The sequence below is a fragment of the Saccopteryx leptura genome, chromosome 8, assembly GCF_036850995.1.
Source record: "Saccopteryx leptura isolate mSacLep1 chromosome 8, mSacLep1_pri_phased_curated, whole genome shotgun sequence".
NCBI classification, from domain to species: Eukaryota; Metazoa; Chordata; class Mammalia; order Chiroptera; family Emballonuridae; genus Saccopteryx; species Saccopteryx leptura.
The window spans coordinates 6,956,819-6,983,978 of NC_089510.1; the positions used below are offsets into that span (position 1 = coordinate 6,956,819).

The 27,160-nt window shown below is 42.6% G+C and overlaps 1 protein-coding gene across 2 annotated transcripts in view; it reads right to left on the bottom strand.

Annotated features, from left to right (window-relative positions):
- Positions 1 to 26,871, bottom strand: part of LOC136379989 (helicase-like transcription factor) — a 42,400-nt gene extending 15,529 nt beyond the window's left edge. Inside the window, exons 1-15 of one of the 2 annotated variants that reach the window (XM_066347738.1) lie at positions 26,675 to 26,871; positions 25,338 to 25,548; positions 21,037 to 21,203; positions 19,429 to 19,559; positions 18,139 to 18,242; positions 16,852 to 16,926; positions 16,500 to 16,691; positions 15,315 to 15,410; positions 14,933 to 15,008; positions 12,542 to 12,635; positions 9,840 to 9,919; positions 9,712 to 9,756; positions 8,776 to 8,859; positions 5,089 to 5,183; positions 675 to 818 (exon numbers count right to left, since the gene is read on the bottom strand). In XM_066347738.1, coding sequence (XP_066203835.1) covers positions 675 to 818; positions 5,089 to 5,183; positions 8,776 to 8,859; positions 9,712 to 9,756; positions 9,840 to 9,919; positions 12,542 to 12,635; positions 14,933 to 15,008; positions 15,315 to 15,410; positions 16,500 to 16,691; positions 16,852 to 16,926; positions 18,139 to 18,242; positions 19,429 to 19,559; positions 21,037 to 21,203; positions 25,338 to 25,548; positions 26,675 to 26,694 — 1,614 coding nt within the window. In that variant the 5' untranslated portion in view covers positions 26,695 to 26,871. The remainder of the gene's footprint in view (positions 1 to 674; positions 819 to 5,088; positions 5,184 to 8,775; positions 8,860 to 9,711; positions 9,757 to 9,839; positions 9,920 to 12,541; positions 12,636 to 14,932; positions 15,009 to 15,314; positions 15,411 to 16,499; positions 16,692 to 16,851; positions 16,927 to 18,138; positions 18,243 to 19,428; positions 19,560 to 21,036; positions 21,204 to 25,337; positions 25,549 to 26,674) is intronic. The other variant, XM_066347739.1, reaches the window with a different exon arrangement.
- Positions 26,872 to 27,160: the final 289 nt, after the last annotated feature.

The window sequence follows — 27,160 nt, forward strand, 5'->3', positions numbered from 1 at the left end:
GAGGTGGAGGTATGCAGCTCAGAGCCCCACAGTAGCACGTGGCCCAGAGGCTACCTACCCCCCCAGGGAGCGGAGCACGCTGCTGCGACCTCGGCTCAACACTGAGCTATGCAGCTTCTGGTTACAGCTCAGTGACAGAATCAACATTACCAGCTGTAGCAGGACTGTTTGACTGTAACGCAACTACTTTCTTTTATGGAAAAGTAAATGTTCTTATCAGAAGATAGAATTTTTGACAATAAGGTATTTTGAAAAACATAACTGGAATTACAGGCAAGTAACAATTAGACTTTTAAATGAATTAGGAAACTCATATTTCAGCTACAAAAATAGCTTACTTTTAAACTGAGACAAATCATTGTGACAGAATATATTCTAGAATATTCAAAAGATAAAATTCATTTATAGTTCTTACATATACTTAGTTACAATACAAATTTAAAATTTTAACTTCAAGTGTTCTAAATAGAAAGTATTCCTATATTATTGTCTAAAGTAAAATCAACCTTTTTTTTGCACATTATTGCAACATAACTTTCTACTTATTTCCGACAGGTTCTTAAGTATTTAGAAAGAAAAAAAAGGAAGAGTATAAAACTCAAACTTGATAACAGTTTAGAAACCGGAAGCATATTTCTTGAACTTCTGAAAATCTCTGAGTATTGCATACTTACACCATAGTCATGAGTTAAAATGTTGTATGTCGTCAAAACAATATCCTGTTTTGAAAGCAAAGCTGGGTCTCTAATACGATCAGGACCGTAATAAACATAAAAATTCAAGTGCACATCTGCTTTTATATGTTGTCCAAACTGGTCCTAAAAGAAAATAAGAAACATCTTGAATAATAAGCAGATTAGTGCCAGGTTTAAAAGGCGTGTGAAAAGTAGTATCCTGGGAGTAGTGTCACAAATCACACTACTAAAATGACATAAAATCTACACAGTACAAACTAAAACAGCAACGATAACACCAATTACTATTTCACTGTCAGGAAAACTGCCATACATGCTGTAACACATTATGTAAATTTTGCCTGGAACTACCAATGAGTGGCCACTTCGTTTTTAACAGAAAAAAACAGAGCTCCTTCAAAACAGTCACTAGTTTTTTGTTTTTTGTTTTAGTATTTTAACACAGAGGATCTTTAATGCTTTCAGTTACTTACTAGACTTAAAAATAACAAAATTAAACGGTGCAAGACTAACAGCCGACATTTTCAAGATAGTAGGCAAAGATTGAAGCCGAGCACCCACTGTGCTCAGCTCAGGCCTACTGTGTGCCAGGCAAGAAGCAGCAGGTCACACAGCCATCAAGAACACAAGGACCAGTCCCTGCCCTCCTTGAGGACATGAGTTATTCTTAAAACTCGAGTGGTTTCTTTTTTAAACATGAAAACAATCTATGCGGGTAAGTCCAAACAAACAAAAAAAAGTCTGATTAGAATGAAGACAGAAGCCACCAGGAGAAACAGCTGGGAAACCACTGAGGTGAGGGTGGCGGAGCCCCAAACCCAACGGCGTTAGGACCAGGTGAAAGGGCTGGAAAGGAAGACACTCAGAAGGAACTGATGGGACGGGTGACTAATTAAATACAGAACACCTTCATAAACGAGAAGACAAGCCGCTTTTACTTAAAATGATCGTCTGGAAGAACTGTGTGATAAAGATAGAGGAAAGTTTAAAATAAAGACGGGAAAGCAGGTATAAAGATAAGACAGCGATGACGAATATTTTACGAGTATTGATATTTTAGAATCAAAACTTTGGGTCACTGCAGAATATGTGACTGGGGAAGTATATATACTAGGACAAGTTAAGTACTGGCCTGTAATTCACGTGTGAATACGGACTTTCAAGTGTTCAGCAGACAGTACATGAACCCACAGAAGGGTGCTCCAAGGAGAACACATGCAATGAGAAAACAGAGCCTGTATAACACTGATATTTAAAGAGCAGGCTATGCCTCTATTAGGAGATAGGACATGATGTCTGTGATGTGATTCCAAATACTCCAGCAGAACAACAAAAAGTAAAGCACATTTTGAAATTCTTGAATCTTAATAAGGAAGATCTCATTAAAATTTTTCATAATGCTTTAAAAATGTGACACACTTTATATGGAACAAAAAGGCAGACTATATAGGAACCATGGGAGAAAAATAGAAGTGGAGAAAGATGGGTCAGAAGATGAGGCAGAAAACAAAATTTTGGGAGAGGCCAAAGAATGTCAAAGTTTCAAGAAGAAAATTCAAGGTCAATTTAAAATTTTTAATTTATGTTCATTTCCTCTACTTACAAGAAGCTTTAAAGATGCCTTACAAAATAAGATGTAACGAAGAGTAATAAAATGCAAACAAAGTCAGAGCAGGGAAAAAAGGAGCATGGAGCCTGACCAGGCGGTGGCGCAGTGAATAGAGCATCGGACTGGGATGCAGAGGACCCAGGTTCGAGACCCCAACGTCGCCAGCTTGAGTGCGGGCTCATCTGGTTTAAGCAAAACTCACCAGCTTGGACCCAAGGTCGCTGGTTCAAGCAAGGGGTTACTCGGTCTGCTGAAGGCCCACAGTCAAGGCACATATGAGAAAGCAATCAATGAACAACTAAGGTGTCACAACGAAAAACTGATGATGGATGCTTCTCATCTCTCTCCCTTCCTGTCTGTCCCTACCCCTCTGTCTGACTCTGTCTCTGTAAAAAATAAAATTTAAAAAAAGAAAAAATAAAAAAGGAGCATGGATATCGTGTGAGAAAACTGAACCATGCAATTGCTGGGGATGGAACAGAGCATGTCTGTGGGAGCTTTAACCCTGAAAGAAACGAACTTTTCTAGAGGAGAACTGCAATACTGAGTCTCTAGTCACTGTGCCAGCTTACGTGTCTATGTGTGTATGTATGAATGAAATAGGTGTTATTTCACTTTACAATGGGAGGATGAATTACTGCTCTTAACATCTAGAAAACGTAAGAGGTGGAAGTGAGGCTGGATTCTTACTCTTTCCTTGGCGTCCTGCTCATGTTTGAAGATAAGTAGAATAAGGTAGTTCTAGCCCGTACATTAGGGTGCCCGGTCATTTAATCGGGGCCAGGAAAAGAACAGCTTGCTGAGAGATGATGAAAGCCTAATTATTGGCCAGGACTCCCTAAACGCCCAGCTATCCCACATTCCTTTAAAAATCAGTTTTTCCATAACCTCAGTAAGCAAAACTTTGCCAAGGTTTACATTACCAAAGCTTTCGCTGTTTTCCAAATATAAAACTGTAATAAAACACTGAGTACCCTTTTTTTTTTCTTTTACAGAGACAGAGAGAAGGATAGATAGGGACAGACAGAAACGAAGAGAGATGAGAAGCATCAATCATCAATTTTTTGTTGCGGCACCTTAGTTGTTCATTGATTGCTTTCCCATATGTGCCTTGACCGCCAACCTTCAGCAGACGAAGTAACCCCTTGCTCGAGCCAGCGACCTTGGGTCTAAGCTGGTGAGCCTTGCTCAAACCACATGAGCCCGTGCTCAAGCTGGCGACGTCAGGGTCTCGAACCTGAGTCCTCCACATCCCTGTCCGTCACTCTATCCACTGCGCCACTGCCTGGCCAGGCAAATACTCATTTTTAAAATACATTTCCACATCTTAAGCTCTTAAAGAATCAGTTCTGCTGTTTATATGTCCATTAATACTTGTGTCACCATAAACTGTCATCCAAGTACCCATGTACAACCTTCCCATGATCGACCACCCATCAGAAGAAAAAGCATAGTTCTGTTCAAATTAAAAGAGCAAGAGAGAACTATAAAAAAGTCACTCTAGTTCTAAGAGGAAAAATGGCACATTGATTAGAAGACCTAATTTATTTTTAAAAAAATACAGCAAAAACTTACAAAAAAAGGTAAGTCAAAGAAAGCAAGGATACATAAAAGTGAAGAAGAAATTAAATAAGCCACAGAATTTGACAAATAAACAATAACTACTAATCTTTTCCAATACAACTGAGAGAATTATTGGCAGAAACCAGATTACAGTGAGTTAAGAAGTTACTAAGCAAAAGCACAAAGTGGAAATTAAACCCCAAAAAGTATGACCACGTAAGGAAAGTAGCAGAATAGCAACTTAAACGTGAGACAATCCAAAGAAAGCATTTGAAAATGATGAAGATCTGAGTATTTTGCATGAAAGGGCCCGCGGAGACAGGCTGAATAACCAAGCAAGGGGAAAATACCAGATAAAATGCAAAGACCGGAAATGACGGAATCCAATGTGTAAACTGAGGCACTGGTCCCACCTCTCCGACCAGAGGAGGAAAGGCCAGGAGCAGGCAGAGAATCGGGGAGGTGACAGGCACAGAAGCCCACACCCAGTGGATCTACGTCCAGTGCTTCCCGTGCAGTCACTATTTCATTGTGACGTGCAGCATGAAGCTCAGACTGGGAAGGAAACAACCAGGCAGCTCCTTACACATCCCACAGACACTCCAAGCCACTGCAGTGTTTTAGAAGAGCCAAGTAATCTGAAAGGAAAAGAAACACACACACACAATTTTCTGGTAAGCAGCCTTAAAAACATAGGCTTTAGTGTCAGAATGTTGGAGACCATATCCTAGCACCATCACTGATTAGCTGGATGACCTTAGACATATTACTTCATTCTCTGTGATTCAATTAGGTCACCTAGAAAATGAGAAACTCTATACAGAGAACTCGGGGAAAACCTGAGTGCACGAAGGGCTCACTGAATTGTCTACGCTGTTCTACAAAGTGGTTAGGGGGGTTCTGAGAAGAGGTTCCAACTGTTACACTCGTGGTGCTAAATCATACACATTTCCTACTTTGAGGGACAGAAATGGCAGATGCAGAAGTACGAATCTTATAGCAACTGATGATGTTTCTTTCCCTACTATAGAACTTCAAAGATGATTTCTTTATTGCTTTGATTCGGCAATATCTCTAAGTCACCTAACAATTACTTAAACTTAAATATAAAGTGATGGCCAAGCATATTTCTCCCAATGGATGACACTTTAACAAAATACTTTTTATCCTGTAAGACAAATACAAATTACTTCACATTTTTAGAAGGCTGTGAAGACTTACAATCCAGTTGCTTAACACAGAAAGTGGGCAGATGATCAGCGTTGTTCGTGGTCTCTTCACATCAGTTTTCTTTGCACCCTCTAGGGCAGATGCTCCTGAAAGGGTAAACCAGTGACATGAACATTATACAAGGTTGGTAAAGAATGACAGCATGTGCCTTTATGAAGAGAGAAACCACGAAGAACTAAAATGAAGCAGACGGCCTCGTTTCCAGCCGTGAAGGAACCGCAACTAGAGCTCTACCCTGCCATTTTAGACAACTCAGCATCTAGACGTGTCGGCTCATGGGGGAGGCACAGATGGGCTGGAAGGGGGCACGAGGAGGAAGCCTGGAATAGCCACCGGTATTTTCACTAAGATGAACATTAGTTTTACACCATTTTCTGATCTGAATTTGTACTATAGATAATGTGGTAGCCAAACGCCAAGATGGCCCCAACGATAATCCTCTCCCTGAGAGCCACACCTTGTGCAGGCCCCCCCCACTCACTACGAGGGTTGGCCTGTGACCAACAGGTATCAGAAGTGACACATCACTTATGAGATTGTTATAAAAAATGTAGCTTCTCTCCCTGAAACGCTCTCCCCTTCTCTCACTCTGGTCACTGCCTCTGTGGGAAGCCAGCTGCCTCATGGTGAGGACACGCAGGCAGCCTGCGGGAAGACACCCCCCAATGTTATTTACCACTCCCTACTGGGTCGTATTCACATTACACCCGGTATCTCACTAAAACATCGCATCAATGAAAACTCTTTCCCATCTCCTTGTAGGAATCTCTAGTTGTGGCGGTCTGCCCAGCTTCAGTCTGTCTGGCCTCACTGCTCCCCACAGTGACTTCCACACCCATCTGCAGTGCACAAGCTCCTGCTGCTGCACAACCTTGGTGCTGAGACTAAATGTGTGTAATATGATGGCTGAGACGGTATCTCAGTGTGCCTTTAATTTGTATCTCCCCAATGACTGGATCTGTATATATTTTCCTATGTTTACCTGTTATTTGGGTTTATATATTTATATTCTTAAAGACTATTTCCCTATGGTACTGTTTTTTCTAATTGTCTTGTAGAAGGTTCCTTTACATATTCTAGGTATCAATAATTCATTATAAGTTTTACTTAACAATTATCTTCTTTAGCCTTAACATTTTTCAATGTTTATGGTGCCTTTTGGTGAATAGAAATTTTAAATGTTGTTGAATTTACTCTTTTCCTATGAGTTTTTGGGTCTTATTTAAGAAACCACTATTTACCACAATATATGGCTTCTGTCTCTACACACTGATTTTTGTTTCTATTCTCATTCTCTTCAAGAAATACATTCATTTTGGTTTTATCTCAGCTACGAATTTTTAAGTTTCTCTCCTATATTATGGCTATGCATCTGTGACAGAAGAGACTTTATGTGGGAACTTAATTCTATCTCAACTTGAAGTTCCACATTTGTTAAAATCTCTGAAACTGGGGTCAAGAATAATCTATCTGAACACCTACATCTTTGTTCCTAATTGAGTCTTAAAGCAAAAGTGAGCCCTTTTCATCCTTCCGTGCAGCTCAAACAGCACCTTCTTACACAGGCTCCGTCAGCCGGTCTTTCCTCAGCTACCCCCCCTTGTTTTCTTCCTAGCACTTCTTATCTAGAATTATGTGTTCATTAATTTTGTTCTCTGCATCATTTGGCATAATCACCATGAAAGTTAACTTTCGTATGCTGAATCTGCAACATGTAAAATAGAGAGTAAGGAAGAGATATAACCCGCCCCAAACTTCCTATCCCTAGTTCAATTTCTTTCTATCTCAAGTAGCTAGATTTCCAAGTAGTGTCGTTTTCTTATCAATTACAAAACAGAAAACCATAATAAATAATAAAGATCACTAACATTCCTAAGTAAAAAGTAACTTCTACTTATACCAAGTATTCTACTCACAAAAATTAGGGGATGCTGCCTGACCAAGCGGCGGCGAAATGAATAGAGTGTCGGACTGGGATGCTGAGGACCCAGGTTCGAGACCCTAAGGTCTCTAGCTTGAGCGCGGGCTCATCTGGTTTGAGCAAAGCTCACCAGCTTGGACCCAAGGTCGCTGGCTCGAGCAAGGGGTCACTTGGTCTGCTGAAGGCCCGTGGTCAAGCAATGAACAACTAAGGTGTTGCAATGCACAATGAAAAACTAATGATTGATGCTTCTCATCTTTCTGTTCCCGTCTGTCTGTCCCTGTCTATCCTTCTTACTCTGTCTCTGTAAAAAAAAAAAAAAAAAAAAAATTGGGGGATGCTGCCTGACCAGGCAGTTTGGCGCAGTGGATAGAGCACTGGACTGGGACGTGGAGGACCCAGGTTCGAGACCCCGAGGTCGGCCCTGGCCGGTTGGCTCAGTGATAGAGCGTCAGCTTGGCGTGTGGAAATCCTGGGTACAATTCCCGGCCAGGGCACACACAGAAGCGCCCATCTGCTTCTCCACCCCTCCCCCTCTCCTTCCTCTCTGTCTCTCTCTTCCCCTCCCACAGCCAAGGCTCCATTGGAGCAAAGTTGACCCAGGCGCTGGGGATGGCTCCATGGCCTCTGCCTCAGGCACTAGACTGGCTCTGGTTGCAACAGAGCGACGCCCCAGATGGGCAGAGCATCGCCCCCTGGTGGGCGTGCCGGGTGGATCCTGGTTGGGCGCATGTGGGAGTCTGTCTGACTGCCTTCCCATTTCCAGCTTCAGAGAGATACAAAAATAAAACAAACCCCCCAAGGTCACCAGCTTGAGCGCGGGGCTCATCTGGTTTGAGCATAGGCTCGCCATGTTGAGTCCAAGGTCACTAGCTTGAGCAAGGGGTCACTTGGTCTACTGGTGCCCCCTAGTCAAGGCACATATGAGAAAGTAATCAATGAACAACTAAGGTGCCGCAAAGAATTGATGCTTCTCATCTCTCTCCCTTCCTGTCTCTCCCTATCTGTCCCTCTCTCTGTCTCTGTAAAATTAGGGGATATTTTATTGCTTCATACCCATTTTGAAATATCCCATAATTTTTGTGAGCAGTATAGTATACCTTTGTTGTAATCTGAGTTAATCCAAACTAAATAAAAGATTCAAGCAGCCATGAACTGCTCTGGGCCTTCACTAGAAGACATAGCTTTGCTACTCACATGAGTACGGGATCCCCTCCCATCATTTCTGACCTAACTAAAATAAAATAGAAAATGGTACTGGAACAAAAACACACCAAAATGTAATTTTTTAAAAAAATGGGATTATGTGTTTTTTCTCTTTTCTTTTTAAACAGAGACAGAGAGAGAGTCAGAGAGAGGGACACATAGGGACAGACAGGAACAAAGAGAGATGAGAAGCATCAATCATTAGTTTTTCATTGCGACACCTTAGTTGTTCACTGACTGCCCTTTCATATGTGCCTTGACCGTGGGCCGTCAGCAGACTGAGTAACCCCTTGCTCAAGCCAGCAACCTTGGGTCCAAGCTGGTGAGCGTTGCTCAAACCAGATGAGCCCGCGCTCAAGCTGGCGACCTCAGAGTCTTGAACCTGGGACCCCCGTATCCCAGTCCGATGCTCTATCCATTGCGCCACCACCTGGTCAGGCACGTGTTTTTTCTTTTCTCTATTTCCTAATTTCTGATAATATGGTTTTATTACTTTTCTCATTTAAATCCTTTTTTAACAGAAAAAGAAAACAAACAGCAGATTTACCGACCCTTTCTCGACACCTTTTTTGCTGCGGGGGCCGGGGCGGCGAGCTCACACAGGAACTCCGGGTCTTCTCTCGCCTTCCGCCGTCCTGCTCGAGGGGAAAGACAGGGTGACAGAGACACCTGAACTCATTCTCTCCTGTGCTTGGGGACAAGCTCTTTCTGAGGACAGAAAACAGAATACCTCTCCCACGTTCCCTTAAGAGCTCACATTATTAAAAAAGAGGAAGATGCTGTCTGGTAGCTGAAACGGTCTCTTCTGCACTAAGCACACTGAGCGTGTCTCCCCGCTCAGAGGAGTGCGGTCACTCAGCAGAAACGGCTGCCTTCTCTGAGAAGAGCCGTGAGAGGGACGCAGCCACGTGCTCAGTGACTCAGCCCGGGCAGGAGAACTGCTTCCGACAAACACGTGTTCGACCTCTAATAATAAGGATGCCCAATTTTCAGACCAGTCAATGGAGATGAATTATTTTCCAAATGCAATACAATTTCTCAACTAATTAGGAATACACTATGATCTGATTTAGAAGAAAAAAAAGTGAATGTTTTAAAGATAAAAGAAAAAGTAAAGACATCAATTATTCTTACATCTGTATGGTAATATAAACAGTAATAATTCCAGGAACATATTCGCAATCCTACTTTTGAAATTACAATTTAGACAGACCCAGTGTTAAGGTGTTACTAAAGTCATTTTGTAAGTAGTGAAAAATTTGTCTTGTTTCAAGTTGGTTTAAATATTTTTTTCTTATTTTGAACCTATTCTTTCAATTTGCCTCATTCAACACCCCTGGTAAGCTTCATGAATAGTTCAAAGGCAAACAGCGATCATGTATAAGGCCTATTACTAAAGAATTCCAAGTCTGAGAGAGATAATCAATGGAGTGTTTCTTTAATAATTTCTAAGTGTAGATTACAGACAGTGAGAGGCACACACATACCTTTTCCTCTGCTTCTCGTCTCTGACTGTGCGTTTTTCAGTTTGCCTACAACCAACCAAATACAAAAACACTCAAACAGGGAATCAGAAGGCAGGACGCAGCCTGAGATCAAACCCACTCTACATCACCTTTCACTCTCTGGGGCAATTCACTGCTTTCTGTCTCCTCCGAGTCGCTGCTTTCAACGTACCGGACAGCAGTTTTTCTCCTAAAATTGAGTACATGCAACTTTCTTATCAACCCAAAACAACATGATTATAAATAAAAATGTTAGACAAATGCAATACAAATGCTTTTTTTGTCCTTCCCTTGCTTATTTTTTGAAAAAATTCAGCTGGAAATTTTTGACAAATAAAGGTCCAACTTGCTAAAAGCATTTTTGCTTTTAGCATAACCAGATGCATGTACTATACAAAAGGCAGTACCACTATCATTAAAGTCAATTTGAAAAAGTAAGCTCTTCTAAAATAGTAATCATTTAAACCCTGAGTTCAATTCCATTCAAACACTTAAATAAAACTAGAAAAAGAAATTAAAGAAATGACTCATCAAAGCAAAAAGTTCCAATATAATGAAATAAGCAGCTAAGAGGCCAAAAAATAATTCACAATGAAAAATGTAGATTTTGTGTGGGAGAAGTCCAGTCCTAAGAACAAGGGACTCGGGGTCAGACCAGGCTCCAATCCCCATTCCGCCACTTATTTGCTGTGTGACTTAGGTAAGATATATAGTTGTGTTCTATGCCTCAATTTCTTCACTGGAAAATAAAGATACCATCCACTTCACTGGACATACTGTTAGTGCAAACAAAGGCCCTGAGTCAGCACCTGCTGCACAGGAAGTGTCCGTGTATCGGGTGTAATACAGCGTGTCCGTAAAAGCATGGTGTACTTTTGACCGGTCACAGGAAAGCAACAAAAGACAATAGACTCTGATATTGCCATCAGCATTGAAGAGGCTTCCCATCCCCTCCGCTTTTCTCAGTATGGTATAATGTAGGAGCTGAGAATCGCTTTATTCATGTGCAAATCCAGTTGGGTTTTCAACATGCCTGGGCCATTTAATAAAATGGCCAATTTTTTGTCACTATTCTGCAATGCTACCTTTGTCAAAAATGAAGTGATTGTTTCTTGACTCTTCTGTTTCATTGGTCTATTTATCTGTTCTTATGCCAATACCATTCAGTGTTAAATAAAGTAGTTTTTAACATGTATTGCAATACAACTGTGTAAAAATTCTCCCATTTTAATCTGCTTCAAGATTTAGCTATATTTGACCCTTTGCATTTTTCTTTATATTGTAAAATAAGTTTACTGGTTTCTATCAAAAAACCAGTTATGATTTTCATTGTTATTACATTTAATCTGTAGAAAATATTGGGAATTTTGACATTTGAATTTTTATTGACTATTTGAATATGGGGTTTATTGACATTATAACAATATGTTCATAAACATTTCTTACATTTGGAAAAAAAAAAGACTATAGAAATGTGAAATCTGCACCAAATAAAAGGAAAACTCTCCCAGTTTCATACCTATTCAGTGCAGTTCGATGTGGGCTCACGCACAGATTTTTTAGGGCTCCTTATATCCCGTATAGCCTCCACAGACTCGTTACTGACTGATGGCCTACCAGAACAGGGTTTCTCCACCAAACTGCCGGTTTCCTTCAACTGCTTATCCCATCGAGCAATGTTATTCCTATGTGGTGGCGCTTTGTTATAAACGCGCCGATATTCACGTTGCACTTTGGTCACGGATTCGAATTTAGCGAGCCACAGAACACACTGAACTTTCCTCTGTACCGTCCACATCTCGACTGGCATGGCTGTGGGCTGCTCCGCTGTATACACGGTGTGACGTCATCATCTGCGCATGCGCACATGCTGCCACATCATCCTACCGAAACTGGGAGGGTTTTCCTTTTATTTGGTGCAGAGTTCACATTTCTATCGTCTTTTGTTGCTTTCCTGTGACCGGTCAAAAGTGCACCATGACTTTACGGACACACTGTATGTGGTGCAATGTGTGTAATATGTGTTTCCAGTTTTTCCCATGTCCTCATTATTATTATTTCTATGTCCTTAAGTCAGATCTGGGCCACCTAACAACACCGTTGCTCGGTTTCCTGGTCAGTTCAGGTGTCAGATTTGGAGTTCAGGAAGATGATGACTGCCAAGTCCTGGTTCTGTGTTCCTGGCGGACAGGTCTTAATGACAGACAACAATTAGCAGAACCCAGTTTGGACATCCTTGTGGTGAGAGAGCGAACAGAAACTCAGATCTGAGGCTACAGCAGATGCTGACAGAGGACAATATAACAAAAGCCAGGTATTTAAATTCACTTCAGAGTGTAAATAAAATTATCAAGTTAACAGATTCAAGCTGAGATCAGAGAGGCATTGTGTGTTTCACTCAAACATCCCCTCTAGTCTACGTTAATAACACTCTCCGTAAATGACGGTAGTGCTTTTGCCAAGCCAGCCAATAAACAGGTTGCTTTTCATTTCCTAAAATTCGTAAAGAAAGCTCTTCTGAAGTCTCAACAAACACAAAAAGCCCAGACACTAGATCTTAGTTTCCATGTGAAACAGGAAAAAGTGGCAGAAAAACAAGGAATTAAAAATTATCAATTCACTTATTTTATAATTATTTTCTTCATCTATAAAAAAACAGCCTAAGTGCCCTAAGTCAGAGTGATTTTTGTTAGTTATAAATAACAGAATGTATATGAACTCAGATATAATGGTCATCTCTCCTATATATAAAAAATTGAGAAAGAGTTTAAGTAAAGATATTACATATAATCAAACCATAGTAAGAGTTTACCTTTTGGGGCGGGAGCTAGACAATTCTGACTTGGGGTATTGATTCTTTCCTTTGACGTCTGAAATACTAGGTTCTCCGCTACATCTAGATTCTTCTATTTCAAAGAAAAGGACAAAAATACAAAATATTAGTAAATTCTTAGAGTAGCGGTATCCGTCTAAAAATCCTGGCTTTCCAACTCAGCAGTACAACTTTCTTAACATCTTCATTCCTGTTTTCAATCAGACAACTCCACTTGTTTCCTATTCCAGTGTGTTATCACTAAAGAGCACCTTCAATTTTATTTTTGTGTGTGTGTGACAAAGACAGAGAGAGGGACAGATAGGGACAGACAGACAGGAAGGGAGATGAGAAGCATCAATTCTTTGTTGAGGCCCCTTATTCACTGATTGCTTTCTCATATGTGCCTTGACTGGGGGGCTACAGCAGACCAAGTGACCCCTTGCTCAAGCCAGTGACCCTGGGCTCAAGCTGGTGAGCCTTGCTCAAACCAGATGAGCCCGCGCTCAAGCTGGCGACCTCAGGGTCTCGAACCCGGGTCCTCCACATCCCAGGCTCCACTGCGCCACCGCCTGGTCAGGTGCACCTTCAATTTTTTATACCCAGTCTTTCCCCTGCAGTCATCCGGCCAAGCCCCCCGTTGGCTAAATTTACCACTGTACCTAGCCTGTTGGAAAGAAAGTAACCAGAAGAGATGGTATTATAAATTTATATTTTCAAGTCTCACTGTCATCGTGTCACTTAGCAACCCTCTTACATATCACGGTCTCCCACCCTCTCACCAGTGATCTCTACGACATCAGATCCTCAGCCTAGATTCTTAACTCCTTTCACTCCCAGCAGATGACCTACTTCACACTACATAGAAAGCCAGGTATCCTCATCTATAGACTTCCAACGTGGCCATCTTTTCACTCCCTCCATTTCCTCTCTTCCCTGACCCACACTTCCTTCCCTTCCAATGCTAACCCATCGACCTAGCTCTTGCTCTCACTGCCTGCCACAGGCCTACAAAGTATTTATTCTCGCCATTGCATCCAGAATCTTCCTATACATGGATTTCTTTCTTAAACTCAAAACCAACCAAAAAGTAGTCCTTGATTCTACACCCTTTTCCAACGCTGCTCTCTTCCTCTCTTCTCTCTCAAACAACCAAGCACAGAACAGTGCACAACTGCATTTCCAATTCCTCACCTACTATTCTTTCCTTAAAATATTTTCCAGCCCTGGCCAGTTGACTCAGCAGTAGAGCGTCAGCCTGGCGTGTGCAAGTCCTGGGTCGATTCCCGGCCAGGGCACACAGAAGCACCCGTCTGCTTCTCCACCCTTCCCGCCTCTCCTTCCTCTCTATCTCTCTCTTCCCCTCCTGCAGCCAAGGCCCCACTGGAGCAAAGTTGGCCCGGGTGCTGAGGATGGCTCCATGGCCTCCTCTTCAGATGCTAGAATGGCTCCAATTGCAGCCAAGCAACATCCCAGATGGGCAGAGCATCGCCCCCTAGTGGCATGCCAGGTGGAACCCGATCAGGCGCATGCAGGAGTCTGTCTCTCTGCCGCCCCGCTTCTCACTTCTGAAAAATAAAATGAATAAAAATAAAAAAATTCTAGCCTGACCAGGCTGTGACACAGCTGGATTGACTACCAGACTGGGATGCGGAGGACCCAAGTTCAAAACCCCAAGGTCATCAGCTTGAGCACAGGCTCATCTGATTTGAGCACAGCTCACCAGCTTGAGCCCAAGGTTGCTGGCCTGAGCACGAGGTCACTCTGTCTGCTGAAGCCCCCTGTCAAGTCACGTATCAGAAAGTAATCAATGAACAACTAAGGTGCCGCAACAAAGAATTGATAATTCTCATCTCCCCCACCTTCCTGTCAGTCTGTCCCTATCTGTCCCTCCGTCTCTATCACAAAAAATATGTATATATTTTCCATCTGTTCAGCTCTAATCAAACTGCAGAAATTAATTTTGTGAAGTGATTACTAAATACAGCCATGCATCTGCCATATTTTGCCTCTGACTTCAGAGTGTGTTGCTAACCTCATTTTCTTTTCGGACCCCTGCTATCCATGCACATGACATTATAAACCCCATAACTACTCTGAGGTCCCGAACAGAACATGCTTTACAGTCCGGGTTTGTGCTTCGCTCTTTTACTGCCTTTCACAGGATATTTTTCTCAACCAAAAATGCTCTTCCTAGCTTCTGTGCCTGGTGTACAACCACCCAAGTTCTCATCACCTCCTTGAGGAACTGCTCCTGACCAGCAGCCCACATGAAATGCTTTAGAAAAAGAGATCTGAAGTGTTTATTTAGTACAAAGCCAGACCTGGAATTACATAATTAAATTAGAAAAATTCCAATACAATATAGTCATAATCAAAATTAAAGTTTACCTTTGTTTAATCCATCTGTCTTTTCACAGGTATTGCCTCCTCCAAGTTTCATAGATTCATCGTTAATATTGCATTCCTGGATGGAAGAGTATATTTCTTACATGGTACTGCAGTCAGTTTGAAATAAGCTTAAAGTGCACCCTATTTTACATTGCTTTACACTATGTAATAAAGACCACTGTATTTCAATGTTTACTTTATTCTGGAGCAAAGGGCTTTGCATTAAGTGAAAAGCCAATTGAGCCATGATGTGGGGGGTGGTGGGGGGGGTGGATGTAGAGGGGTGAGGGGAAGGGGAAAGAAAGAGCGGAAGAGAAGGGGAGGGGGGAGAAGAGGAGTGGGGGAGGGAGAGATGGGGAGAGGGAGAGAGAGAATACTTTACCTTCTTTAGTTGACTTTTTTTAATTCTTGCAACAGGAAGAGGTTTGCCGTCATAGAAGTTGGTAAGAATTACTGCAATGGCTGTAAGAGTTTTGCCCTTTAAAACATTTAAAAAAGACAAATGGTCAGATGCTGAAACCCAGTTGACCAGAGAACATCTGAAACCAATTTTAAAATCAATTATGCAAATATATTGCTCACAAAAATGAGGGGATATTTCAAAATGACTATGAAGCTATTAAATATCCTCTAATTTTTGTGAGCAGTATATTAAATAGCATTTAAAGCCACAGAAGTATACTATTACATTAAATAAAATATGCATTAATGAAGTCTTTCGTTAAGTTAAATACTTTCCCATACTGTACTATAAAAATTAAAAATGATTTACTTTCATAAAACACTATAAACATGTCTGGGAAATGTCATTTTATTGAATGACAGCTGCTCTAACATTTTACATTAAACCTTAAACTAATAACTTTATCATTAAACTACAACTTTTGCTAGCTATACATTCAAAGCTAATTTAAAATTATTAGTAATTCTAGTATACACATGAGGTGATCATTTTATTAAATTTCATTTAAAGATAATTCTAACATTTGAAAGCTATGACTTACCTACAAAGTATAAAGAACATGATATATCTTGTATGTTTTATTTAAATGAAAACATGCAACTTTTCATCATTTTCCATAGCTAAATTTATAATTAGCAACACAGAAACATGATTTTTAAGTTCTTATATACACAGCAATAGCTATAAACCACAGAAACAAAAGCTCTCTACGCTCAATAATTTTTAAGAATTCCTGAAACCCAAAATTATAAAAATTGCTGGTGTAAGGAATCATAAATGTACATTTAATACTCTGTGTATCACATGTGATATACTATAAATGTCTTTATATAACATTGTTGTCTCTCCTCACAAAAAAATTGAGGAACACATGCTTATATCATTACACTATTTTAATTGTACCTTAACTAAACCAAAAAAATAAAAAAGCTTACCATTATCTTAAGTGAAACCGTAAGGAAAACTAGGTTCTACACTGAAAGTGAAATCTAGTCCCAAAATGGCAACAACATATTCCTATCTCTATCTACATCAAAATTACTTTCTACAGAAAATCATAATCACAAGAGAAAAGTTTATTGACTCAAGAAGAAAAATAATTACCAAACCCATATCATCAGCTAAAATTCCTCCATGAACATTTTCTGGTCGATCCTTCTCAGAAAAGTTGGTCACTGTGTTATAGTACAGGTCATTCCGCTGCTCCCAGAACGGAGGGAGCTCTGTGCTGTTCTCCCGAGAGGTCATCCAGGCCAGCGCCTGTTTCTGATGTGGCAGCAGTGGTGTTTCAACAGCCTATAAACAAAAGGAACGCCATAAACAGAGGTACAACAAGCCCTCTCTTTCCCCCCCACAAAGAATCTGGAAAACTGCTGACCTTGTGATAAAAATGTATAGATTAACAGCATATTTTTAAATTCCAAATAGTCTTAGATAGAAAATATTGGCTCAGTACCTCAGCTGGTTCCATTTCCTGAGTTTTATCATCTTCTTTTAAATCTTCAAACAATTTGTCAAATTCTGTTTTAAGCTACAACAAATAACAAGAAAACTATGAAATAAACCAATTCCAATAGTAATTACACTTAACTCAAGAGTTCACATTATTTCATTAACTTTACGAGCTGAATAACAAAAGGTCCATGGGTTGTTAAAGATGCTACACTGCTCACTGCGGGCAGAATGGGAATGCTTCAGATGTAAGAGGTCACTGCGCTAGTCAGAGCACACAGAACCGAGTTGTGACTCCTGAGCCTCGGTCACAGTCCTGTCACAGGTACACCTTCATATAACTCTGGGCAAGACACTGAATGTGTACGGCCCTGTATCTCACTCCTGTCAAACGAAAGGAATGAGAGATTTAGAGTGTCTCTAAGTTTCCTTCTGCCATTGAAATGTGATTCCACTACGTAGCTGTAGTCAAACCATTCCGGTAGATCCTAGTAGGTACAACTGACTTCTTTTCAGTCAATGACTATTTATTATTATTACTGCAGTGGAAAAAAAAGTGCTGTGTGCTATCAAGCATTAGGAGGTTGCAGTCTTAGGCTAATAATTTAGTTGGTTCTTTAGTTAATTGCTAAATTGATCTAGTCAAGTTTTATAGCAACATATATGCCTTACAATTACTTGTGTAAATTAGCACATGAACACACAGCAATAGCTTGGAAGAAAGCAAGTCAAATCTAAAGTTAGGAGAGGTGACCTGGGGCTTACTCACCAGATAGGGCTCAAGCCCTTCTAACAATGAGCAGGGAAGATACAATAATTACAGTTAGACAATAAAAAGGCTAACACCGATAGTAGAGACAAAAAAAAAGTGTTTGATGTTATTTCTAGATTGATCTGCATTATTGTTTTTTATATCCTTTTTTTTCTTCAAACTAATTCAGCCTAACAGTCTCCTGGATTGCAAATTAGACAAAGTTAAGAATTAGAGTGATGCCAAAGAACTGGAATTAATTCTTTTAGCACTGCATTTTCAACCTTACAGAAGGAACGTTTCAAACTTTGATTGTTTTAAAAATAATTTGCACGTTCTAAAACTTTAAAACAATACAAAAACATCAAAACATATTAAACATCCCATGCACATAGAGCAATGTGTGTGTTTCAGTGCATGTATGTTTGCAATATACATTCTATTTACTCCCCACATCATAACAATGTATCTGAATGTCACTGATGCCAGCACATGCACATGTATCTTACTCGTTTCACCACCAAGTAAGAGAAGGCCCACCTGCTCGGTGGTCAGCAGCACCGCAGCGTGGACGGGGGTGCTGCAGCTCGGCCCTGCCCTTCCGGAGCCCCAGCCACTTTCCAGACTGAATCCGAAAGCTGTCACTCGCAAAAGGAAAATACGATCACCACATAAAATAGATTACCTTTTAGTAAACAGCTTTTAAAACTTGTCAAATAAGCTCCATTAGAAATTATTTTTAAGTTTTTTAAAAGCTAACTCCTTTCATTCAAAAAGCATACTATTGAAATAATTGCACATTATTTGAACAAACATTTGCCTAACAAATAATGTTTTTTCATTCCCTATTGTAAGATTCTTGTCTATAATTTGTCAAAGAGAACATTTATAATCAAGATTTCCAGATATTATCATTAGAGGAATTTAGAGGAGAGAGCCTAAAGGACTTCCGTCTGTGTGTGTGCATGCGTGTATAGAAAATACGCAAAATTTTCTTAAAAAGACTCCAAAAAAAGCTCTGTCCACGGATAGAGCATTGCCCGGTGTGCAAAATCCCAGGTTCGTTTCCCAGGCAGGGCACACATGAGAAGCAACCATCCACTTCTCTACCCCTTCCTCTTCCACTTCTCTCTCTCTTCCCCTCCCGCAGACAGTGGATCAGTAGCCCAAGTGTTGGCCCCAGGTGCTGAGGATAGCTTGGTTGATTCAGGTATCGACCCTAGACGGGTTGCTGGGTGGATCTGGTTGGGGCACATGTGGGAGTCTGTCTCACGTATCTCCTCTCCTCTCACTTAAAATAAAACAGAAAAAAGACTCCAATAAAAGTTATAACAGGCCCTGGCCGGTTGGCTCAATGGTAGAGCGTGCGGGAGTCCCAGGTTCGATTCCCGGCAGGGGCACACAGGAGAGGTGCCCATCTGCTTCTCCACCCCTCCCCCTCTCCTTCCTCTCTGTCTCTCTCTTCCCCTCCCGCAGCCGAGGCTCCATTGGAGCAAAGATGGCCCGGGCGCTGAGGACGGCTCTATGGCCTCTGCCTCAGGAGCTAGAATGGCTCTGGTTGCAACAGAGCGATGCCCCAGATGGGCAGAGCATCGCCCCCTGGTGGGCGTGCCGGGTGGATCCCGGTCGGGCGCATGCAGGAGTCTATCTGACTGCCTCCGTTTCCAACTTCAGAAAAATACAAAAAAAAAAAAAAAAGTTATAACATACAACCTTCAGCACAAACTGCTTTAGCCAAATGAACATAAAATATTACTTAGGAAAATAAATGTTCACAATTCCTACATTATTATAATATCAAAATATTAGTAGATTAAACCCTAAACTTACTTTTTGGTGGACCCAATTTAAATCCGTGTTTCTTCAACCGGTCTAAAACCACTTTTCTATTTTCTTCTTTTCCCCAAAAAGTCATATGCAGAGGCATGGTAAATAAATTGTTAGCACCAGAAGGAACTACCCTATTGAATTTAAGAATAAAAAAGTGAGAAATTGAACGTTATCACTTTTTACTCCCATTATCTATTAAATATTCTAAGTGGCACATTCAAATTCTGCATGAAATAAAACAGGGAGGAACTAGTTGGGCAGACTAGACAGCAAGAAAAACGACAGGGAATAGGATCAACAGCAATCAGAAGAAAAAGATGGTTTTCACAAACAGAATGCCAGGAGAAACTGAGAAGACGGGATAAAGCAGTGTTTGAAAACAGGCAAAGCCAAGAATCAAGACCGTAAGATAAGTAAAATATAAGCTTAATTGAGAAGATAGAGATTTCATTAATAGAACCAGAGCATAGAAACCTTGAGAATGGGAAATGATTTGCAAGAATGATTTCTGAACCAGGATCCACCGTAAGTTTATTCTCAGTATTTGAAATACCCGATGAACTGAGAAAGAAGAAAACAAGGACATAACTGAGAAGACATTGCTGAGCCTTTCTCTTCCACTCACCACTTCACATCCTAAACATGCACACTTAAATCAAGATCACAAACAGATGCCTAGAAGAAGAAAGGTAGAAGGTAACTGAGGAGATGAGCTCCAAGGAAGAGGGGATAGAACAGGCGGGCCACCGTGGATAAGTCACAGCTGCTGCTCAGCAGCAGTCGACTAATGTCATGTGCAAACATTTTTAACTTTAGGAAAAAAATAACATGTATAAAATGTAAAGTATCCACATATTAATATATATTGGAAAAATAATGAAAAAACTTTAAACGCTGTGTAAGCAAAATTAAGCTCACTTACATCAGATCACAGGCTACCAGTTTTACAAGCTCTGATTTGCACTAACCCTTCCAAATGCCCAAATCTATTCACTAACAGTTTTGGAGGCCCTGGCTGGTTGGCTCAGTGACAGAGCACTGGCCCTGCGTGTGGATGTCCCAGGTTTGATTCCCGGTCAGGGCACACAGGAGAAGCGACCATCTGCTTCTCCACCCCTCCCCCTCCTCTCTCTCTCTCTATTCTTCTCCTGCAGCCATGGCTCAAATGGTTTGAGCAAGTTGGCCCCAAGCACTGAGTACGGCACCATGGTCTCATCTCAGGCACTGATAGCTCAGTTGCTGAGCAAAGGAGCTGCTGCCCCAGATGGGCAGAGCACTGCCCAGCAGGGAGCTTACCTTGTGGATCCCAGTAAGGGCATATGCAGGAGTCTGTCTCTCTGCCTCCCCACCTCTCATTTAATAAAATAAAAATAAGTAAATATAAATATATGAAACTTTGGAGACAGTGTAAACTTCCTAATATATACACCAAAGGTCTACCTTTTTCCAAGGCAATAATTCAATAGGAAAGTAAGAAAATAGCTAGGGTAGTGGAGGTAGATGAGAGGAGAATTGAGCCATTTATTAAACATGTACTAAAAGTATAATGATATAAGTTGTCAGGGCAACTATAAAGACTCAACCTTATTAAACTCTGAGGTACATTACCCTTCCACTTGTGCCAATTTGTTGTCCATGATATAGGCAACAGCTGCCGCAAGGTCTCTATTTATATGGCCAACCTGATTTCCATTCACATTGTTTACTTTAATTGCATTCTTATCATAGGCGTTATTGGGGTCTCGTTGTAACGCAACCATTTCATTATTATTGACCTAACAAAAACAACAAACAGATGTTATAAACAATGAATACAGAGCAATAACTTTCTTCATCATACTTCATCTGGAATTTCCAGTCTTTTTTTTAATGTCTACTGAGTAACAACACTACGAAAGAAATATACATTTTCTTGGGACTCATTATTCTACAGAAATATTAAAGAATAAATTTTAATGATTCTTTCATAATATTTTCTAACTTATATTCATTGGAAATAACAAATTTTTGGTATCTAAGAAACACAATTAAAACTAAACAGATTTCACACTCTCTAAAATTTTCAACACCGTAACTTCTGAAAACAAGTAATCTTTATTGAATGCTGCCAAACATTGTTCTAAGCACATTACAAAGACTGACTTGGTAGGTATTGCTTATTTTCTCCACAGATGCACAGTGAAGCACAGAAAAGTAACTTGCCCAAGGTCATAAAGCCAGAAGTAGCAGAGCTAGGATTTGAATCCAGGCAGGCTGGTTCCTAAGCCTGAATTCATCAGGCTCTAAAACTTTTAGAGGGAGGAAAGGCATTAATCACAGTAAGAACAAAACTGGAATAAGGAAAATGAAAGCAGATGTCAACTCAGGCCATTCTGATTTCAATTGATTAAAATTACCTGAGGGCGACATTATTGAAAATGGATGAGTAAGGACTTCCAAAAACTCTCTCCTCCATAAAAACAAAGAAAAAACTGGCAAAACTTGTCAGAACCAAAAACAAAAACAAAAAAAACTTGTCAGAACCAACTCTTCCAGAACTCAGAACTCTGAACACTAGCAAAAGGATTGCAGAAACAAGGGGAATATTAACTCAAGAAAAACAGTGGACTTGTGGAGCCCCAGCCCAACCTCCGGCTCTCCGCTGCACAACAGCCTTTAGAGAGAGAACAGCCTTCAGGGATCCCTGGTGGCACTGCGCAGTGACAGAGCGCAGGACGGAGCCGAATCTCTCGAGACTCACTCCCAGACAACTGGCCCACTTGACCCGCAGGATGGTTTTCCAAAAGACCCCCGCCTGCAGAGCTGTTTTTATGTGACCTCTGAGCTCACGCAGTGCAAAAACTGTTCCTCGGGAAAAACACATATGTGACCTGCTAGAAAAATGTTTGTTTTTTTTTATTTTAAATATCTTCAAAGACCTGTAGAGCAAACCATGTTTAAAGAATAAAGGGGGGGGGGGGGGGCCTGACCAGGCGGTGGCGCAGTGGATAGAGCGTCGGACTGGGATGCAGAGGACCCAGGTTCGAGACCCCGAGGTCGCCAGCTTGAGCGCAGGTTCATCTGGTTTGAGCAAAAGCCCACCAGCTTGAACCCAAGGTCACTGGCTCCAGCAAGGGGCTACTCGGTCTGCTGAAGGCTCACGGTCAAGGCACATATGAGAAAGCAATCAATGAACAACTAAGGTGTTGCAACACGCAATGAAAAACTAATGATTGATGCTTCTCATCTCTCTCCGTTCCTGTCTGTCTGTCCTTGTCTATCCCTCTCTCGGACTCACTTTCTGTCTCTGTAAAAAATAAAAAAAAATAAAAAATTTTTTTAAAAAAGAATAAAGGAGGGGGGAGAACTAATGGAAAGCATGAGAACTACCTCCCTAAATGGAAATTCTGATGTCTAAAGTACAACAACCAAAGTGAAATTCACTCAAGAGGTCACCAGCAGATATGAGCAGGCAGAAGAAAGACCGAAGCTGAAGACAGGTCAACAGAAAGGGAAGGTATCCGCACCTTTCTCAAGTTTAAGTTGACACTGCTTCACCTTCAAGACCTACATGTTAGTCCTGGGCCTGTTTCTAACTCAAAGATTCCTGAAGAGGACTCTCGCTTTCACGAAAACAAAAGGCTAAAAGCAAAATAGCGTTTGTTCTGCAGTGAGCTGTTATAAGGCAGAGTGCACCCGGAGCTGCAAGAGGGGCACAACCAAGTTACTCCCCCAGGGAACTACACTCAGCATCTCTGCGGCAAGCCGCCAGAGCTCGGAACTGTGTCTGTGAGCACCTGTGCATCATTAGCAAGGGGGGTTCTAAGTTTTATCAGAGAAGCCTAAGGGCTTGTAAGAGTGTTACATTCAGTGTCAAGTTGGATGCAGTTATGCATTTTGATCACAGTAAAGGAAATAAACATTATGCATATGTAGGATTTGGAAAAGCTCAAAAATTTTCCCATATAAATTAATGATTGTTGCTAGTTTGCTTTAACCCCTTTCAGTTTACAAAGTTTCCTAGAAATGCTATACTTTGGGAATAGGGGATATATGTACATAGATTGAAGAACAGTTATAGGGTCTAAGGAACATAAAGAAAAAAGAATGTGCCTGACCAGGCGGTGGCGCAGTGGATAGAGCGTCAGACTGGGATGCAGAGGACCCGGGTTCGAGACCCCGAGGTCGCCAGCTTGAGTGCGGGCTCATCTGGTTTGAGCAAAAGCCCACGAGCTTGAACCCAAGGTCGCTGGCTCCAGCAAGGGGTTACTCGGTCTGCTGAAGGCCCGCGGTCAAGGCACGTATGAGAGAGCAATCAATGAACAACTAAGGTGTTGCAATGCGCAATGAAAAACTAATGATTGATGCTTCTCATCTCTCTCCGTTCCGGTCTGTCTGTCCCTGTCTATCCCTCTCTCTGACTCTCTCTCTGACTCTGTAAAAATAAATAAATAAATAAATAAAAATTAGAAAAAAGAAAAAAAGAATGTAAAAAACATAAAGAGGCTTTGAGACCTTTGGGACCAGCATATTCGTAAGGGAAAGAAAAAAAAGAGAAAAAATAAAGAATATTTGAAGAATAGTTGAAAACTTTCTAAATTTGATGAAAAATATCAAGGCACATGAGAAACAATCAATGAACAACTAAGGTGTCTCAACTATGAGTTGATGTTTCTCATCTATCCCCCTCCTATCTCTATCTCAATTGAAAAAAATGAACTATAGAAGTACATTTTTAAACAAGTATAAGAAGTTCTTAATTTTGTTATAGGTGTAAAGTAATAGAATTTTGGTATACAAGGACACATCAAAAAGGAGGATGAAACAAACATGCAAAAATCTTGATAACTATTAAATCTGAATCATAGGTATCTAGAGTTTATTGTATTATTTTACTTTTATGCATGTTTAAAACTTTTCACAATCAATTAAAAAAATAAAATTAGAAGTATATCATCCAGATAACACAGATGTAGTCTAGACAATCACAACAAAGACAACTACTGACCAGAGAAAGTCATATATTCTCTATGTCTCTCTCTCTCTCTCATACACACACACACACACACACACACACACACACACACACACACACTGCAGAGAACAGATAAATATAGAGAAAGAAAAATTGGGGCCCTGGCCGGTTGGCTCAGTGGATAGAGCACCAGTCTGGCATTTGGCATCCCAGTTTCGATTCCTGGTCAGGGCACACAGGAGAAGCAACCATCTGCTTCTCTCCCATCCTCATCCTCCTTCTCTCCCTCTTCCCCTCCTACAGCCAATAATGGCTAGACTGGTTGGAGCACAGGCCCCAGCCCGGCACTGAGGATAGCTCAGTTGATTCAAGCATCAGCCCCAGACAGGGGTTGCTGGGTAGATCCCAGCTGGGGTGCATGCTGGAGTCTATCTATCTCCCCTCCTCTCACTAAAAAAAAAAAAAAAAGTATAAAAAAATTGGGAGAGTCTTACTACAGAAAGAAAAAGGACCTAAAGACAGACAATTCCCTTATCTAGGATGAGTTGATCTCCCTAAATTAAAAATATCAAGGTGTAGAAAAGTGCTGAGGGGCAGAAGAAAGGCAATGGACTGAGTATGAAGTCCTTCTGCAAATGTACAACACAGTATTTGTGCTTTTTGGGCAAATCATTTAACCTTCCTGAGTTTCACTTCTTCAATTACAGAAAGGGGTAAGAAAGGCCCTATCTCAGGGTCAATATTGTGATTAAATGAGACCATACAAAAAAAGCGTTTTGTATAAGTATGGTATAAATGTGAAAGAATACAGTCAGATATTTATCTCTTAGCCAGGTATATTCCAATGACTTGAAGAAAAAAAAAATTAAATACACATATCACCTTCTAATTCTTATTTTCTAGTAGATTAATACCATAAATCACATTTTAACTTAATATCTAAGGTTATACTCACTACTCCTGTGTAAAAGCTTAGTCCAACCACATGACCTCTCAAAGTTCCAAATAACACTGAGTCTAGCTCTTCGTCACTAGTGAGGAAGTCATCTGGAGGAATAATATCTTGGGATTCAAAACGGGGTAGAAAAGTGGGATATGAGAGCCGTGGAAAATTTCCATGGATTCCTCCAGGCTGTACCGTCTGCAAGTACTTCCAAACAGGATCTCTGTTGGGGGGGGGGGGGGGGGGAAAACAGGCGGAGGGAAAAGAAAACTTAACCAAGCACATCTCCAAGACCATACCCTATTTTCACGCCTTGTTTTCTCCCACCGTTATTCCAACAAATGACATCCGCGCGGGAACTGGTGTGTCAGATGAAGGCAGTGTCCGTCCCGCTATCTAATTAAGGGCGGAGATGGCAGCGGGCGGGGGGCCCGCGCCCGGAACCCCACCTGCTCAGTGACGCCTCTTCCACCCACGCGCATTCGAGAATGAGCAGCTCAACCCGCACCCACAAACCGCTTTCCTCGGGGGCCCGACTCAGTGAAAATGGACGGGATGCCGGAACTGTCCCTACGTCAACCTCCCCACGGAGACTGAAAGGAGCGTCTCGCAAGTCTCCCCTCGCTGCGTCTCGAGGGAAGCAGCGTCTCGCGGTTCCGACCGTCCGCCCAGCACCCGCCCCTTCCCGGCAGAACCCTTCTTCCACGCAGGCCTCCCAGCCAGGCCACCCCGGGGGGCCGGCCGGCCGCCTCCCGCTCCCCGGGGCCGAGGACGGATACCCGCAGTCCCTTCGAGGATCGGCGGTTGCAGGGACGCGCGGGCGGAGCCATTCGGATCTGCCGGAAGGGAACGGGGCGGTCGGCTGCGGGGTTCCAGGCCGGCTCCCCGCTCCCTCACACCGGATCCGCGCCCCGACCCCCCGCGCCGGCCTCGCGGGTCGCGCAGGCCTCTCTGCGGTCCGCTGCACACACGCGTGTGCACGTCCGTCCGGGCTCGCGACCCGGGAGCCACCCAGGGGCCGGGGCGGTCCGCCCCGGTGTCGCATGCACCGCGGTCCCCGTCCTGCTGACTGGGTGTTCCGCCGTACGAGGTCCAGGTCCCCGGCTGCGGAGGGACAGCCCCAGGCCGAGGCCCTGCCCTGCCCGCCGGGACCGAGGTTTCCCCGCGGAGCCGCCCCTCGCCGGCCACGGCGGCGCATTCGTTTCCCCCCCGCGGGGACGGCAGCCGCCACCGGCAAAACGAGCCCCTGCTGCACACGCCGCACGGGACCCGCGAAGGGGACGCCAGGAAGGTCAAGTTCCCGGGGGACACCGCCCGGCCGCTGCCGCCGCCGCCTCCGCCCCCTTCACCTCTCGAATATCCAGGACATGGCGCGCGGCGGGTGACGAGGGGGACGCTCGGGCGCCCGGGATGGTCCTCGAATCGCCTCGCTACGCCTCCTTCCAGAGCCTGCAGCCGCGAAGCGGGGGACGCCGTCGCTCCAGGCGCCACAGGAAGAGCGCACGGCCGCCAGCTAAGATGCCGCCAGCCTCACTAGACGTCGGCGCCGTCTCCTTCCAGCCGCGGTCTGAGAGACCGCCGACGCCTCCTGACTGGCGCTGGGAACGCCCAATCACGAGGAGGGCCCTGCGACGACGAACCAATCAGCGTACGGAAGGAGGAAGGGCGACTCCGCCCCACGCAGCGAGCCAAAGCCTGGGGGCGGGGTCCCGGCGGCCGAGGTGGTTTCATCCGGGTTCTTCCCCGCCCCCGAGGCGGAGGCGCGGGAAAGTCACGCAGCCCTGCCAGGTGACGCGCGGTGGCCGCCTGTGGGGTTGATGCCCGCAGCCTCCACC